Source organism: Harmonia axyridis, chromosome 5, assembly GCF_914767665.1.
Source record: "Harmonia axyridis chromosome 5, icHarAxyr1.1, whole genome shotgun sequence".
NCBI lineage: Eukaryota > Metazoa > Arthropoda > Insecta > Coleoptera > Coccinellidae > Harmonia > Harmonia axyridis.
In genome coordinates, this window is record NC_059505.1 from 34,752,765 (window position 1) to 34,771,486 (window position 18,722).

Genomic DNA, 18,722 nt, shown 5'->3' on the forward strand with positions numbered 1-18,722 from the left:
CAAATATTCGTTAATGATATGATGCACACGTTCAAATGATATCTTCACAATGTCTGCTATCTCGATCAACTCCACTTTACGGTCATTCAAAATTATTTTGTGAACTTTTGGATTACTTCGTCGGTGAAATCCTTTTTTGGGCGTCCACTGCGTTCGCCGTCTTCGGTGCTCAGATTCACCACGTTAAACTTAGCATAGCAATCAATGAGGGTTGATTATCCTTGTGCACACCCCGGAAACTCTTTATCAAGCCAAGATTTCGCTTCAACCATATTTTTTCCCTTCAAAAAGCAATATTTTATCATCACACGAAATTCTTCTTTCATCTTTTTTCAAATAACAAAAGTATCTACACGTATAATGCAATATCTCATAAACTAATGGTTGGAATGCTATCAAATTTTGGCACGTATCGTTTGAAGGTTGGTACTAACTAAAAATCATATGGATTTAATACTAGCTTCGCCATCTGTGCATCAGACCAGGGACTTTTCAATTGGCCAAATAAATTTGGCTCAATCAACAGCAAATGAGTGATACTAACACGTCCTCCAATGTTCACGTTTAATTTGAAAACACCTTGTATATCTCGAAGAATTTTAATGTATAAACAATTGTTGGTCGCACCTGGTATATCCAAGACGAAACCGAAAAATTGGGTAGGTCGAAAGGTAATATCCTCCAGAGGAAAGATCAAAAATTTTCATATCCGTCATTTTAGTAAACCGGTCTACCCAAAATACAGAATGCTGGGCACGTGTACAGCCCGAGGCCATAAATTTCCCTAGTGCATACCGCAATATTTATTTCTGTGTCATCAAACACATAGGATTCTGCTACGGATATTGGTTCCATACTGATTTATTCGGTTTTGGAGAAAGTATCGATAGGTCGTAATAAATTATGTGTTGGATATAGGTGAGATACTATTCCTGATTTGAATATAGTGCCGAGTCACAGAGGACGATTAGTTTTCAATCGAACAAATTGAATTTCTATCTGAGGGATTCGGAGGAAGAAATTTATTTTGTGTATTTCTATGAACCATAGATCTGTGAAATCGTATCTTCCATTCCTTCTGGTTGATAGTTGAATGAATTTTTTATGCAGATTGAAAACTTTTTTGAATGAATAAACTTTTCTATAGAGGGGATGTGTCAATTTTTTTCTGTAAAGTCTTACAAGAACCTCCTACATATACTAACTGACAAAGGAACTGCAACACCCAGAAGGAACTGTTTAAATTTTAATTTTCTTTTGGTGAAACATAGATAGTATAGCAAGAAGTAAATGATTGAATTTGGGGAGAAAAATCGTTAGGGTTTTCTCAGGTAAACAATTTTTGTAACTTAAATATTGTAGTCGTTTCTTGCAAGTTCTTTTAATTCTACAACAAACCAGCTGTTAGAGGAGAACCAAAGTTTATGTTTAATTGCTATTGAAATGCCTAGAGCACGTGTACGCGGAATTTATCGCCAGCTAAGTGAATTTGAAAGAGGTCGAATTATTGGTCTACGGGAGGCGGGGTTGTCATTTCGAGGAATCGGTAACCGTACGAACAGATTTAAACTATTGTTATGACATGTTGTAGAGCATGGTTTGATAATGACCCAAATCGAAGAAGAGTAGGCACCGGTCGTCGAAGAGGCACAAATGAAGTTCAAGATCGAACGTCTAAAACTTATGGCCATTAGAGACTGATTTGAGACAACTCGATCTTTGGCTGATGAGTGGTTAGGAGAACAAGGCAATCCTGTAACTGTCCCAATGGTTTACTGCTGGATAAAGTCTTTTGGGCTGCAGCATTATCGACCCCATCTTGTGTAACCTCTGACAGTTGAGCATCGCCGGCAACGCTTACAGTGGTGCAGAGAACGTCAACATTGGAATGTGGAAAGGCATCTGGTCCTCTTTTCTGATGAATCTCAATTTTCCTCAGGTGCACGTGATGGTCGAAGAAGGGTAAGACAAGTCGGGGAGAAAGACGTGAACCTCAATTTGATGTTGAGCGTCATGTACACCGGACACTTGTCGTTATGTTATGGGGTGCTATTGCACATGCAAGTAGGCCACCCTCATTCTCTTTTCGAGGTAACATGACAGCGCTGCGGTTCCTTCAAAGAATAGTGGAGCCATATGTTCTCCCTTACCTTAACCGGCTCGAGAATCTCATATTTCAGAAAGATAATGCCCGACCTCAAGTTGCCAGAGTTAGTTTAACCTTTTTCGAAGCGTCTCATGTGAATCTTTTGCCATGACCGCCCAGATCCCTCGATCTTTCGCCCATAGAGCATGTTTGGGACATCATGGGTAGAAGGCTTGGAAATTCATCCCAGACCCCACGGACTTTGGCGGCTATGAGATATGAAGTACAGGTAGCTTGAGATAGTATCCCTCAAAAAGGAATAGACCATTTTATCGCATTAACGCCGAGACGTGTTGGGAGTGTATAGATAATCGCGGTGGACAAACACATTGATAACAAATTTATTAGAAAAAATTGTCAACCCTTCGCTTTTTTTCCCAAATTTCAATCATATACTCGTTGCTATACTATCTATGTTTCACCAAAAAAATTAAAATCAAACAGCTCTTTCTGGGTGTTGCAGTTTCTTTGTCAGTTAGTATATAAATGATTCACGACTAAACTAATGAAAATTTTCATTGGAGAACTTCAAGCTGATTAAAAAATAACGGCATAATATGGGTATTTTAAGTCACTTAGATTTCGATATACCTACAGGGGTTTATCCGAAATTTGTGAGAATTTTTTTACTGCATAACTTTTCGGATTATACACTCAAGTGCAAAACAAAGAAGTTTGTCAAAATTTGAAGTTTCATAGTTTTCTTATTTTCAGCTCGATTTTCAAGATCATTTCAGTATATGTAGGTAAAATTGTATAAATATACAAAAATCCCGAAACATACCTCAGTGTTAATTTATGAATTCGATTAATTAGTTATTTTCTAGAACTCGTAATTTCAAATAAATAGTTCAGATATAAAATAATTTCAACAATAACGAAATTATCATAGCAAACAGAATAAAAAAATAAAAGCGATATAGGTATAACAAAAAGTAGAAGCATTTGTACACAGAGTAATAATTTAATATCCATTTGATATTATAATGGTCCATGTTTGTACATTAGCTGTAAAATCATTAATAGGATCATCAGTTCTCTACTCAACCCACCCCTCGACAACTCCATTAGTGGAATTTCCTCTCAAATAGCTCATGTTTGCTGAGCGCCATATTCATTCATCTTGTTTTGATGAATCGTTCGGAAAATAGAATTGTCGCTAATAGGACAGGTATCGTCTTAATCTAATGAGAAACTACTCTCTACCATCAATTAGTGTTTCCGTTTGAAGATGAAACATTCTCTTTATATTAAATAGATAATGGATATACAATTAGAGCATAGATTTGGTTATTGTTGAATTATTTTAGTTTTCGCTGGATCTGGTTGGGTATTTGCAATATAATCATCATTTAAAGATAACAAAGAAGATAGATAAATAATCTTTATTCTTTCAAAAATAAATATATCACTGCATATTATTCCTACTTAAAGGATTCGAGTATGTCAAAAAGAAAAAATCGAAAATAATGTATAACATAACAACTAAAATAACTGAAAGAAAGAAAAAAATACTCAAGTCGTACACATTCTGAAATTTTTAAAATTGTGTTTCAATTTTGAATATCGATTTGTATTCGTATATCACGAAAGCAAGAAAGAAACCAATAACATCTTGTCCTAATTGTTTTCTGTGTGAAATAGAACTAGAGAAACATTTATTGTCGGTTAGTTTTGAGATTCCTCAATACGCTCTATTAGTGATGACGTCACACACCGCCATTTTAGTTCTCCTGTCAGTGTTCGGAATCCAAACAAACAAATTGTCATTCAAATTAGTTCGTTGTCGTTGAAGAAATTGGCTTATTTTGATAAAAAAGATTATTTAAGGAACGATTTTACTGTATATTGATTGACAGAAGGAACGAGATTAATGGCAGTATGTTCGAACTTGAAGTTCACTAATAAACACGGCTTCTTACAAAATCTGGGGAATGATACAGGATTCAAACTTACTGGTATCAACCTCGTTCCTTCTGTCTATCAATTAATACTGAAATCGTTCCTCAAATACTCTTATTTATGAAAATAATCCAATTCCTGCAACGACACCGTACTTATTTCAATGACAATTTAGTTGTTTGGATTCCGAACACTGACAGGATAACCAAAAATGGCGGTGTGTGACGTCACACTAATAGAGCGTATTGCAATTCTTGTGAAGTTGGTATGTTGGTAAAAAAGTTGTTAGTTCATAAATTCAGTAAGTTTTTAATCTATATGGCACTAATGAGGAAATATTGTATTAGTGATTACAAAAATTCCGAAACGTACGTGTCTGTCTTTAGTCTTTATGTTAGTTTAGTTATTCAATTTGTTAACTGTTTACTCAATTTGTATAGTTATGGTTATTTTGAATTTTCCTTTGATTGGTTATTAATATTTCTTCATGAAGATATATTGAATTTTGAAGGAAAAATGACAAGATGTTGTCAATTTTTCATAATCATATTGAAAAACCTTCATCAAGTACACTCAATTTACTTTTATAAAAATTTACTGATTGATTGAACCATTCATTATGTCTTATCAGTGTTTGTATTATATTTTCTTCAACTTTTTGGAATTGCTGTCTGAGATCATCATTTGTATATACAATAACCTAAGATCCCAGGATAGATCTCTGAGGTACTCCTTCTTGTAATTTTTCTTCAGATTTCCGGATTTCGCCGCTTTCAAGAATAACGTAGTTGAAATACGATTGATACGTCTCTTGATTCTACAATTTATTTGTCAAATTCAATTTCCATCCTTCTGTCCGTAAACTTTCTAACGGAAAATTTAGAAAGTTTTCAAGTTAGGTTCGTTAACAAAAAAAAAAACGACAAAAAATTCCTGAATATTTGCCGATTCCGAAAATGTGTGTTCCTAAAAATTCAGTGAAATGTCACTGACAAAACTTGAATTTTTCCATGATATTGAATCCGACCTAGTGAAAATTTTTGCGTGGAGATGTAATTAACAATACTCAGCCTGATGCAAATTTAAAAAAAAAAACAATATTTCAAGAAAAAAAATCCAACCAATTCAAAATTCAGTTTGTTTTTGTGAAAAATGTTCATTCAAAACGATACCAGAGAATTTCATTTCTTTGTCAGAGCTTTCTATAATTTTTTCATTCACTATATCTCCTTCTGGAAAGAACAACACTTTGTTAATCAAGAAAAAAATCCATAAGAATTCCTACTTTGATAAATATCGAAGTGATTTTTTTCGGTTTCGGCTTAGCTAGAAGGAGCTTTCCGAAAATACTCATTAGTCGATGTTTTTGGTAGGAACTTGGGTCTTTTTGAAGGGCTATATTTTAAGAAACTACAAATGCATGTTTTCTCTAAAATTTTCTCGCTAAAATAAATTCTTGTGTTTTGTTAACTCTTCAAATTCCTTCAGCTCCTGACGCGGGGAAGAGCTCCTTCCTCGCTGGTTTTGGAATGGGATTCTTAGCATTTGCACTCAAGAAGTTGCTACTGCCAGTATTCATAGGCGCCCAATTGCTCAAGTCGGTGATGATAGCCATGTTCCTCCCATCCATCATTGGAGGTCTCGGAAAATTCCTCGGGAAAGGCCTATCCACCTTCTCAGGCATCTCGACGGCTTCCACAGGGTTCAGTCCTCACAACCAACCTGCAGAAGAGTTCGAATTCAAGGACACTAACCCGTACAACACCAACAGCGAAGATGGTCTAGAGGACTTCATGCCTGCTGGAGAAGCTACCAACACTAACGTCATGAGTATAAACGTTGTTTCACCATCTACGGAGGCTGTACCCAGTCCAAACAGCAGGTAATGACATTGATCTAGATATTTTTATATAACACGAAGATGATGGCATGTTGTTGTAGGATAAGAGTAGCTTTATACGGAAATAGCCAAAGAAGGTTGGAACAAGTCTTGTTACATTATTCGAATAGCATGTTTAATAGTAGGATTCAATACTCAATGCCATTCTTATAACATTGCTTACGTCAGCAGTATGAGTTCACGCTGATGAATAATCAGTGTTGCTATGATAATATTTTTATTTTCGGATTATAATTACCATATAAAGAATGTCATGAATAGAAAACACAAAGATGAAAAGATTTCGTTGAATTGAAGCTTAAAACTTGAATATATGGTTGTTGAAAATTTTATTTTTTTCCTCGCAATAGAAGCTCTGCATTGCATCCATGAGCCGATCGGAGGCCAGTTCGATGTTATGACAACATTCGCATTCTCAGTATTCTGACTAATATCATCGTTGGAATTGTATAATATCCCAATCGGATATCCTCTGGGTAGTTGCTGGGGTAACTAAGCTCCGATTTCAGGTATTATATTTCCGTATGTTTACTGAAAATGAGAGAAAATAAGCCTGTACAATCTGTAAACTGTTGCCTGATAAACAGGTATCTTATCGCAATATATACTCACTGACATAAGAAATGTTATACACAGCAGGAATTGTTTCTTCAATTGAATGCTCTGGGATTGTGGTAGTCTAAGTTCGTCAACTCCGTCTCAAACTAGGTCATTTTTGGGTCTGTCTGACGGTGTGATGATTTCACCTACCTACGCCAGAAAGCCCTTGAAGCTGTCACGAGTCGAGCTTCGGGTGATGGTGGGACTGCTGACGGGGCACTGTCGGTACAAACATCATTTGTACCGTATGGAAAATACAGCAGATGAGATTTGCAGGCTCTGTGGATCAGAAGCAGAAACAGCTGAACACATAGTATGCAAGTGTCCAGAGCTGGCTGGCCTAAGAACCATTCATATGGGGAAGCTGGTCCTGGATACACAAGGTGTAACGGCCAAGGACCCTAAGGAGGATGTCGGATTTATCAACGCCATTGACGACCTCCTTGGGTTTCCATGAATGAGTAGGGTAGAGAACAAAAGATATACATTTTCGCAGTTTTCGGAAGGCTCACCGAACCTCGACGAGACCCCAGTTCAAATATAATAATGATAAGGCAACAATGCCCTGTGAGTGATCCAGTGGGGAGCTGTAGCATATTTGTAGCATACTAAGATCCAGATACTTCTTGGATCTCGCAGATTCAAAGTTTCGAAGAAACTCTTTGGAGTGATCTGAACCAGAAAGATCCCGCCAAAGTGTTTTTCTTTTGGTTTCTTCATTTTCCTGAAACTCATTCTTGTACTTACGTTTGTCTAAGCCACAGAAAGGTTTCGGACCCTTGAAAGGAGTTTGTGCTCCTTTTCTGGCAAGTGTATAGGCCTCTTCATTCCCTCTAATTCCCGAGTAGCCGGGAACCCAGATTAAAAAGACCTTGTTATTCTTGCCTATTTCATTGAGTTTTCTTCGGCACTTCAATACCTTCTTCAGGAATTGACATTCAAATAAACATCAAAATACACACAAAAAAGGCCATGCTGACAGCTCAATCTGACAGTGAATGGATAGCTTGGAAATAACCATGAAATTTATAGAATGAACCACTATTCACCAAGTGGTTAATGCTTTCTTCTACGCGACACTCACATACAGGGTTCAAATAAGAAAGACATTTGAAGAGCATACAATAGTATGTCGTGGATTTAAAGTACACTAAGTTTTCCTAAGACGATTGAAACGTCTTTCTTTGAAGGACCAACGATTAGACTTTTGTTGAAGACATGGAGAAATTATTAATCTATAAATTCATCTGGTAGTGCTAGTATCTCGAAGGTCAGAAACAATTGGATATGATATTTATCCCAAGAATTCTTGACTTGTCTACCAACATGAATTGTTAACATTGTATCCAAACTATTGACACCAACATATTTGTTTTGTTGCTAAATAATATCAGTTGAAGAAATTATTCCTTAAGGTGCTAACAATTTTAATGTCACCGAGTATAGTATCGATATTCTGTATACAAGATGCATCGTATCATCCGTGCCCTGATATTCTATCTTCTTCCATCTCACTTCACCCACAGCATCAATAAAAACACCCAGGATTCGAATATAATCACCGAGGAAAAACACCTACACAAATACTGAAATAATGATCCCTCGATAGCACAGTTTGGCAACAACGCCGACCGATAAAAAACATAGCCTACCCGTTCCACGACTGAAAAGCGAGTTATCTGATATGGCGGAAATAAACCATGCAGCTCTATCTGAGTTTGGACGAACCGCAAAAGGGAGGTCCAATAAAACTGATTCAATCTTTCACTGAGAAATAGTGGAATATTCCGCATTCGCCATCGTTGAGGACAATTGAAAATAAATCGGGGAATTATACGGGACGATCTATGTGACCAGCCTTTTTGTACGAAGGAAAATATATATTTTCCGATGCAGGTAGCCTTTTTCTCGATTTATGACTCGAAAATCTGAAAATCATGGCTTTGTACAACCCAAGGATGTTTGAGTGGGTTCAGTGCTCCTAAAAGTGCGCGCCACAGTGCGCTATTGCTAATGGTAACTTTTATTCCCTCATAATTTGAGGGAATTCCTCCAAAAAGTTTTGATTTTGTTGCACCACTAGGTAATATCGGCTGTAGATTTCGTAGACATCATATAAGACCGATTCAGAATTAAGAAAATTCGTCTATGAGTGAAAATTTCGGATGTTGTCTCCCAGGGATATTTAGCTGAATCCGGTGTACCACAGGGTTCACCTCTGTGGCCGTTGTTTTTTTATGTACCATTAACTACCTAAAAGGTTTTATAAAATTTAGCTGTTTACTTCTGTTTGCCGGCAAGTCATAGTTATCCCTCATTCCATATTCAGGAATGTAAACTACTGCAAGAAACTTCACGGGTATGAAGATATTTATCGATGCTTACACAGAACCATGTGGATGCCCAATGTTTTTACAACGTGCAACTTCTACTTGAGTTTTACGTAGCCTTTAGTGGTTCGAGTACGCGCCACAGTGCGCTATTGCTAAGGGTAACTTTCATTCCCTTATAATTTGAGGGAATTCCTCCAAAAGTTTCGATTTCGTTGCACCACTAGGTAAGATCAGCTGTAGATTTCGCAGGAACTATAAGACCCATTCTGAATTCAAAGAATCCGGTTATGACTGAAAATTTTGGATGTTGTCCTCTAGGAATATTTGGCTGGATCGGGTCTATCACCAGGGTTCACCTTTGTCGCCATAGCTCTTTTCATTAGGACTTCAATTACTCCTTATAAGAAAACATCAAATCTAATGTTTGTTTACAAAATCTTGAATAATTTCACAGATTTCACTTATGTTCTTGATTGAATTGGCTTTAATGCCAATACATTCTTGCCTTAAAAAAATTACCCTTTTTTTTATTTTTTATCGGACTAACTAGTTTCCAAAATTCTATAGATAGAGCCTTGAGAGAAGCTATTAGCCCAGATATAGACTTTTGGCAATGACAATATTCATTTTGAAGAAACAGTTTTCATATTGAGCTCAATTTTATGTTCTAGTCTTACATTATTTTGTTTCGCTGATACAAATTGAACTGGCTTATATTTTAACAAAATAGCTTTCGTGTAGATTTAGTTTTCTCCTGGTGATATCAAATTATAAATTGGCTAGTTTTGTAATGCAAATTCATTGCATCACCAAAGAGTAAACTTCACGAATATAAAGAAAATTTTCGATCCTCACACAGAACCATGAAGAACACCAATGTTGTTACAACAAGCAACTTCTACTTGAGTTTTACGTAGCCTATCAGTCTTGAAACCTCTGTTATGAAACTTTCATTCACCAAATGTCATATTTCAGGTTTGGTATGTCCAATAAACGTATACACTACGTAGCTCCTCAACCTAACGACCACTACTACATGAGGAAACCCAGCAAGAAGACTGATTACAAAGTCTTCCACAAAATTCCTTCCTCCTCGCTGCTTCTCACCAGTTACGACCCCTTCTACAGCCCTCTTTTGTCTAGGCTTGATGCTGTTTTTCAACAGTTGGGCTTAGGAAACGAGAAATCTCCAAAGACAGAATTGTGTCGAGAACGTTTGGTGTGTATGATGTATGCCAATCCTGTCAAATATGCACCATACAGTAACCTGGTGTCGGCACAACTTAGTAGGTGAGTATATACGGACATACATTGTGTATTCAATTCAAAACGCTGCGATACTTGAAGAAACAGAATTTGTTGGGAAGTTGGAGGTTAAATAAATAATACTGCTCCAATATAATAGAAGAAAAAAATATTTTTACGTGTATCTCTTGGTACTTTTCTATAAAGAGAATTAAAATTTTGTAGCAAACCGAATGCATAGTAATCACGTCACTCAATAAGTGCTGGTCCTGAGGCACATATTGCACAGCTAGTGCCATACCACTGTTTTCTCTCATTAGTACTTTGGCGAGACGTTCTCAAGCCAAATTTACACCCTCTCCCTCGGGATTATGCGTGCTTCGTCCCGAGATTACTGGTGGACTCTTCACCAATATGAAGAGGTGACTCTGCTGCAACGCGCTTCCGAATATTGTTTGGAGCTGCTTAAGCGGAATAAACAGGCGTCGATAAGTGATATTGGATGAAACATGGATTCAATACTAACAGTTACATTTGGCTCTAATGTAGAAGTACTGAGTTTGAGAGCAAGTCAGCTGAGTGGAAAGCAGTCTGTGAAAGCCGTCCAAAGCGACCAAAATCTCAAACATTAACTGGCAAGGTTAAGACATACGTATTCTGGAATGTACATGATATATTGTTCATTGACTAACATACCATCAACAGTGAATATTGTCAACATAACGTTATTGGGTTATTTGAGTGCCAAAATTAGGAAATAAGGTTCCTTCTCCAATCCAAATAAAAAATTCATTCTCTCACCAAGACAATACTCCTTACCGCAAGTTGCTCTCAGTGATTACTGCATTTTTGAATACCTCAAAATGAGAATGCTTCAAGGAAATAAATTTGGGTCTAATGAAGAAATGATTGGTGGTGAGACTGAAGCCTATTTCAAATGCAAAGACGAATATTTCTATGGAAAAAGTACTGGAAGCCTTGGAGTACAAGTATAACTCTTGGAAGTGGATATGTTGATGAAAATAATCGAATTTTCAAGAACAAATGACTTAAGTCAAGAATTCATAATATACATATCATACTAGGTGTACTGAAAAATAAATCAAAATTACTTGGATCACCATGGGTTTCTAACTTCACATTTGGTTCGTTTTTTAAGCTACGCGATGTAAAATGGAATTTATAGCTCGGGTGCTCTTTTTTGAAGTACCACAAAGAAAGGAAATAAGTTGAAATTTTAAAGCTCGTTTATCGCTATTGTATTTCTACAGCGAGAATGATAATTATTTCATTAATCCTTATTGGAAACTTTTCTAGGGAGCTGAACGAACTTAGGAAGCCTTCTTCAGACAATCCCGAAATCTTGAGGTTCTTCAGGTACATGAAAGCAGCCAAAGATGGTCAAGATGGAGAAGAATGTTTAGCACATGGTGGATGTCCTTCTCTTGTATCAAATCAAGCTAGTCCAGCTATTTTAACAACATTCAACGATATTAATAAATTAGTGCAAGCGAGAAATTTAAAATGAAGTTTTTGACAGAGTTCTTTAAGAAGAGATGTTTTGATTTATCGAAGGATTAGTTGATTATATTTTTAGTGGACCAGAGACTAAATAGACCTTTTCCAGATATAATTTGCTTATGTGCAAGTATACTTTTTATATGAGTATATAATTGAATTCACTCATCCTTCGAATTGTAGTCATTCTTCGTCTTATATGGAAGTTTCTATATTTTATTAGAATAAATACCACCATAGTCAATGTAAATTTTAACACCTAACCAAAAAAACATACCTTGATATGTTTTAGAAGCCATTTTAGCGAAATTATTTCTAATAAATAGGGATCTTGGGTATGTGGGCAAACCTTTTTGTAAATACGTTTATTTCATTGAAATTTTTTTCTGTATCTCTTTTTTTTTTAACTGATCTTAACAAAAATTGGGAAATCTTTCATTTGGAACGGTGTATCTATCTATTTATTTATTTATTTATGGACTCTTATTTATGAACTATTTATTTATTACATATTTATTTAATTTATTTTGATTTTTCTACTTTTCTTGGTTTCTTATATTGGAAACCAATAACTTTAAGGAATTAAATGATTTCTGAGGAATTGAATGAATTATAATTCATTTATATTTATTGTTCAGGTGAATAAAATGATTGTATGACAATATCTTCAATTCTTTATTTTATAATAATAAGTATCTATGATTTTGATAATGACAAAAAAATATTATAATTCTTAGGAAAAACATATTGGTGGAAGATAATCCTAGTGCTATCAAAATGTTGAGTTGACATCTTTTATGAATAAAAAAACCTCTGATTAATGAATAGAATCTCTGAAAAAGAAATAATTAGAGAAGTTTTTCGCTATAATATTTAAAAAAATCATTTCAACCTTCACTTACACGTGAACATTGGTTGAATGTAGTATCATATCCAGCAGAAATTCATCTCCTTGAGGTGCTGTGAAATTTCCTTTATATTCCTTGAAATTCTGAGAATTTAATGATATGTATTATATAACTAATCAGTTCCAAAAATGTATTTTTCGGCAACCGTCCGGGAAGTGCTCCCTTCCCAGACGCTTTCTCTCTGAGAAAGTAGCATTTCCCGGCCTAGTCCGGAAAGTACGTACTTCCCGGACTAGGCCGGAAAAGAATCACGTCGTTCGTGTCATTGTGAATATAAAAATCTTGGTAGGTATATTTTTAATGAATGCAGTTGATCATTACCATAGCAACTGAGACAGTTCATATGAAATAAGTTGTCAAAAATTTGTATGTTTGTTGATCGCAATCGCAATAAAACATGGAAAGAAGCAGCGATAAAGTTATTCTACACGGTTGCCGAAAAACTTTTGGACGCAACACGCCCGAAAATGGTTTATTTGGACTCGCAGACTTCCAGGACGAGCGTAAGCGAGTCTATTCGTCCTAAAAACCCTATTTTCCGGACTTGTTATGTAAGTTACTATTATTTCATACATTCAAGTATTTCCTACCATAGCTGATTTTCTAATTCGAAGGTACAATAAAATAGTGACCACTCAAAGTATATCAATTGAAGAAACGATTGAGAATTTTTGGATCTCCGGAACAATTTATTTGAAAAAGCACGAAAATATATTCAAAATACGACCTGAATCATTGATATCTGCCTATAGGCAACCAACCCAAGGCTTTCTACTGGGATTAAATCAGAACAACTAAATAATTGGTTTTAACATTTAATGGATATGACATTAAATACTTGTACAAGCCATTTTAGATCTACCTCTTGTAGGTTATTCAACTTTTAGCCGCCTCTGAATTTGAATGGCTTAGTTCACAATCACATCAAATACATTTTATATCAATACAATTTTAATTTTAGGTTTTGTGGTCCTTCTTTTTTGTTCAATATTTCAAATTTGTTCCTATTCTTGAAATTCGTACTTTGTGAGTGTATACTAAACATTTTTCAATTTCTGTAAATCAGAATGAAAAATTGATAAGCTCAGTCTGCCTTCCCTAAAAATTTGCCGCCATAAGCCTACTGAGACTGCTGGTTTTTCCACCACTGTCTATTGCTTTTGTGTTTAGCTATATCTGTAGAATAGTGACCGACATAAAATTGTGTGTGTATACAAATAGAATAGTAATTCCACGCTTCGTGCTGAATTTCATATCAATAGTTAGAACAGAAAATTCAAACGGAATATTATAAAAACAAATTCCAAATGCACTGACGCGATATCAGGAGGAATGATCAATAGAAAAAAGGAATATTACATTAGTTCCAACTTTTTATTACTTTTGGCAAAATTAGAGTTTTGCCTCTTTTGTGATTATTTATGTAGGAATTTATTCACGAATATTTTTAAAATACATTAGTGTTTTGTAGGGATACAATATCATCAATTCTTCCTACGAAAAATAAGAAGTTAATACATTATTATTTGTTTTTCATTTGCAAATGAAAAATATTGGAATACTAAAATGAGGATTACTGTTTGAAGAAATTATGTGAATAACTCATACAAATCGTAATTTCTAAAAAAAAATATCTCCTATTTCGTTTTGAAATGAGCAGTCACGTGATGGTGTTCCCTCTTAAAGACCTATATACATTTCTGTGTTTCCAAGGGCGCAATTTGAGCATGGATTAACGAGCGCTTTCGACATCATGAAGGATCTGTCCTAATTTTGAAATATTGAATATTCGAAACAACTATTTTAATGTATTTCACGAAATTTAGCATCATCGTAATGAATGGACTACGAATATTTCATGTTGGGTGAACCTAGCCTAATTATTTGAGTCCATATTCCCTCGAAAATTTGGAAATTCAGAATTCAGGTAAACTGACAGCACCCTGTTCTACAGAATGAACGCGCAACAATATTAAAGTTCAGTTTATCACCGTACTAGAATTCCAGGAAAACGTTGCGAACTGTAACTCATGAATATTTCATCTGGTTAGAATGAGTGGGTGTATTCCTTTGTAGGACAGCCGGATCCTCTACTTTCACCCAACGAAATGAATTAATTCGTTGGGCAAGTTTCAGACACGTGAGTCATCTCGTTGTCCATTGTTATGAGAATGTTTATTGATCAGTGGCAGCACCATTTGGAAATCAAAACCGCGATTAATAATTTGAATTGATTTTTTCTACATTCATGCAAAAAGCAAAACTTTATTGAACTATATTTAGTGGAAAAAGAGGTTCTTTATTGCACTAGTGCAATAAAGTTTTTATTGCACTCATCTGTCATTCTACTTCAACGTGCTGTCATCATGACAAACAAATATTTCAGCCTGAAGGAAATAACGATGTACAGTTACCAAGTACTAGTACGTTTACAGCAGTAACAAATCAAGAAGTGGATTTAAAAAGTACTTCACTACGAAATATTCATATTGAAAATTGCACCAATTGTTCATTTACTTTCAACATTGAGGGTAAAAATAAAGTTTGAGTTAAATTGTTCCTGTTTCAATGCAAATCGATATTAATAATAAAGTATTCAAGTTGCGCTTTTCATTTTCCTACACCTACTGCCGCACCTCAATAAATCATTTTTTGCTTTTTGCATGAACGTAAAAAAAGTCTTGTATGCAACTCGTGCAAAAATTGTTTATTGCACTCGACGTGAAATTTTCCGACGAGGCCGTTAGGCCGAGTTGGACAACACGCACTTTTTGCACTTGTTGCATAAATAACTATTTTATCTCTCATATGAGTAATTGTTGAATTCTGTAGAATTTGCCACGTTGTATTATTTCAAATAGTTTTCGAACTATCAATAAAAATATCCTAAAAAAAACATACGCGTACAACTCTGCTTCTACCCTTTTTTCAAAATTCGAGCCCTTATTGTGAAAAACTGGTTTGAAGTATTGTCCATTGCTGGCCACTACTTTCTCCCATTTTTCGAGCAGCGTACGTATCCCGCGTGGAAAAAATTGGTCATTTTTTGAAGCGATGCACGAATCGAACCAATTTTTTACTTTTTCATAAGACAGGAAGTGCAGGTCAGCCAGGCCGTGTGCCATTATGATCGAAACAAGTGATAGTCCGAGGGTGCAACGTCTGGAGAATACGGTGGGTGGGGTAGGACTTCCCATTTCAACATTTCCAAGTATGTCTTGACCACTTTTGCAACATGGCTTCGAGCATTGTCATGCTTTAAAATCCCTTATAATGTCTCTCGTTGCATTGCGGCCGTTTGTCTTTCAATGCTCGGCTCAAACGCATTAATTGCGTTCGATAACGATCCAGTTATTTCTTAGCGCTTATGCAAAAGCGATTTTCAGACCCTTTTCGAAGGGTTTTTCAATTACTGTAGAATGTCCGTGAATTCATTCAAGAGGTGTTAGCTATCTTGAATACTCAATAAGCGTATCAAAATTCTAATATGAGGAAGTGGGTTTCCCTGGAAGAGAAATTATCGTACTGCATTTTAACCGACAAAAAAGTCAGACACCGATTGTGGGTCGTGTGCGTAAGGCCTTATTCTCAATATCTTAATCGTGAACAGTCTTTACATTTTCAAATAAAAGGCTTAATTTTGAAAAAACGATTATGTTTCCAGAGAAATCAATGTTCATTGTGAAGAAGAAGTTATGTGATAAACGATGGAAAACGATATCAGCCAAAAAGTCGGCACAGCTACGATTGCAGCACCTTCTTATGAAATTTTACATTTGCGGCTGTATGTCCTCAATAATTTTACGAATTCCATCTTCAAGGTCTTGAATTGATTGTGGCATTGACCTTATCTTACAAGCGAAACCAAAGAAAATAGTCTGAAGGTGTTGAATCGATAGAGCTTGGTGGCAATTGTGATCATCTCTTCGAGAACTGACACGACCAGAAAACATTCTCTGAAAACTCGAAATTGTAGGCTGTCTTGTTGGGAATTGAAGTCGTCCACATCAATATCATTCAATTTCGGCCATAAAAAATCATTAATCATTGTTCGGTAGCGCAATCCATTCACCTTCCTCATTTTCGAAAAACTAAGGTCTAATACCAACACCAGGCCGAAAACCACATCAACCAGTGACACGTTGAATGTGGAATTTGTATGTTAACCGAACTTTAAAAGTCTAAGTCTTTATGCAAAATACGGTGTAATGTCGTTTTTGGATTGCCTAAACCTGTTGCGTCAAGCGAATTTCACGCAAACTTTAGGGGCAGTTGAATATTCAGAGAGACGCATTTAGGTCGGAAAACCAACCCCAGCAGGTACAGCGAGGGCTAAAAATTGAACAAGAACATCCTTGGTGCCACATTGTCGCTACATATGGTCATCCTGAAGTCACATCGAAGGGCAAGGAACGAAGACGTGGACCAATCAAGGACCTGGATTGCGCTTTGGTATGCAGAATCCAAGGCGACGATTAACATCCCCAGGAAATTTGGGGTACCATAGACCAGTACGCTCGTAGCTGTTACCTTGTAAACACATAACTTGTACAGCCAAATTGAATATATTAGTTAAGAAATCCGGTGTTTCATTATCCCAATTTAATAGAATTCAAGTCGACTCAATTTACCAAAACAAAACCCATGATCGATAAGGAATCAACAAACCTGTGTTTTCATCAACACTACTGGCTACAACAGCAATATTCTCAGTTTTTCTCGAGCGACGTACACGGTTTCTATTCTTCAATTGACTGAATTGTCCAAACAGCTCAATTTCTTTCACCAGTGTCAGTATTGCCGACCGAAAATAGAAAATTTTCAGTATTTTAATAATGAAAATACCTGAAGATGGTATGCCTGTATAAACTTTCTGCCGACCCATTATAAATGTTCACGAGCCGCCACTGTTATTGATCTTCCTCATTTCATATTACATCACTTCGACTCATTACGGATACAGATATTCAAAAGGGGATAATTATTATTTCCATTAATTTAAGGAACTAAGATTACGTGATATTTGTTGTTCATATTTCACCTGTCCTTGAATCCAAATATTGAAGAAGACCTATAAGAATCTAATTAGCTGCTATATTTCTTATGGCTGCTGAGGCTGCTTGGGTGAAATTAGTTTGAGAATGAGAACTCGAATAAGTCTTGTTCCTTTGTTTTAAAGTCTATACCTATGTGATTAGGTTTATTTCGTCTGGAACAGAAATCTCACAGGAGAAGATGAATTTTTTTTAAATTCAATTAATAACACAAATAATTCAGAGCCCCTGAGTTTTCAATATTAATTTTTGAATAGCATACTCGGGTATTGTTACCATCAGATCTTCTCATAAGATATGCTACATTTTACATTTTTTTTCAACTTGTGTATATGTATTTCACGTTACATGTAACTATGACCTACTATTGACGTTAAAAAAAAAATGTGTTAAAGAATTTATTAACATGAGCACATTCAAGTGTTCATAACCAAATTTACATATATCACTCACTATTTACTCAAAATTTCCTTTATATGACTTTCTAGTAAGGTGTTTAGTAGGGAAGTTTCGCTGAAGGCTCCAAAACTAGTCGACCATCAAATGGATATTCCATGGTCCTTGATATAGATCTTTCATAAAGTTTATATCCTTATTGAATATCTCTCCCTGTTCTTCACCAACCTGACCCAAGTTTTCTGTAAAACGATCAAGGAGGTTATATATATATAGGTAGTGAAGTTTCATGCTCATTAATTTTACAACCAAGAATTTTGAAAGCAAAGTTTCCGATAATTCTTCGTTACCCTCTGCTTTATGATTCTCAAGAAACGCTAGATTCAGTATCATTCATTTATGTGGTGAATTGTGGACCTTCAAGAGGTTCTCCTATTTGAGGACCATCAATATACCGGCTTTCAGTTTTTTCATTCTAATCCTTAAAGAATTACCTGACTAGTACCCTAAACAACTTCTATCTAGAGTTAAAGCTTTCGTAAATTGCTTCATCATCCTCAACTCGATATGGAAAGGTGCGTGTAATATTTTTCTCTCATAACCAAAGCTTCGTTGATAACATTTTGTTCTCCTAGAATCATGACATCTCTTGAAGACCTGTTCTCATTTTAAGTTTTGCTGTCTCAAAAGCATTGAAAAACAAATATATTTGGTATAGCC

General features: G+C 35.6%; 1 protein-coding gene across 2 annotated transcripts in view; it reads left to right on the forward strand.

The window, feature by feature from the left end:
• LOC123680343 overlaps nt 1-12,304 on the forward strand; it is a 35,932-nt gene extending 23,628 nt beyond the window's left edge. The window contains exons 3-5 of one of the 2 annotated variants that reach the window (XM_045618188.1): nt 5,537-5,930; nt 9,857-10,171; nt 11,444-12,304. In XM_045618188.1, coding sequence (XP_045474144.1) covers nt 5,537-5,930; nt 9,857-10,171; nt 11,444-11,654 — 920 coding nt within the window. In that variant the 3' untranslated portion in view covers nt 11,655-12,304. The remainder of the gene's footprint in view (nt 1-5,536; nt 5,931-9,856; nt 10,172-11,443) is intronic. The other variant, XM_045618189.1, reaches the window with a different exon arrangement.
• The last annotated feature ends 6,418 nt before the right edge of the window (nt 12,305-18,722 follow it).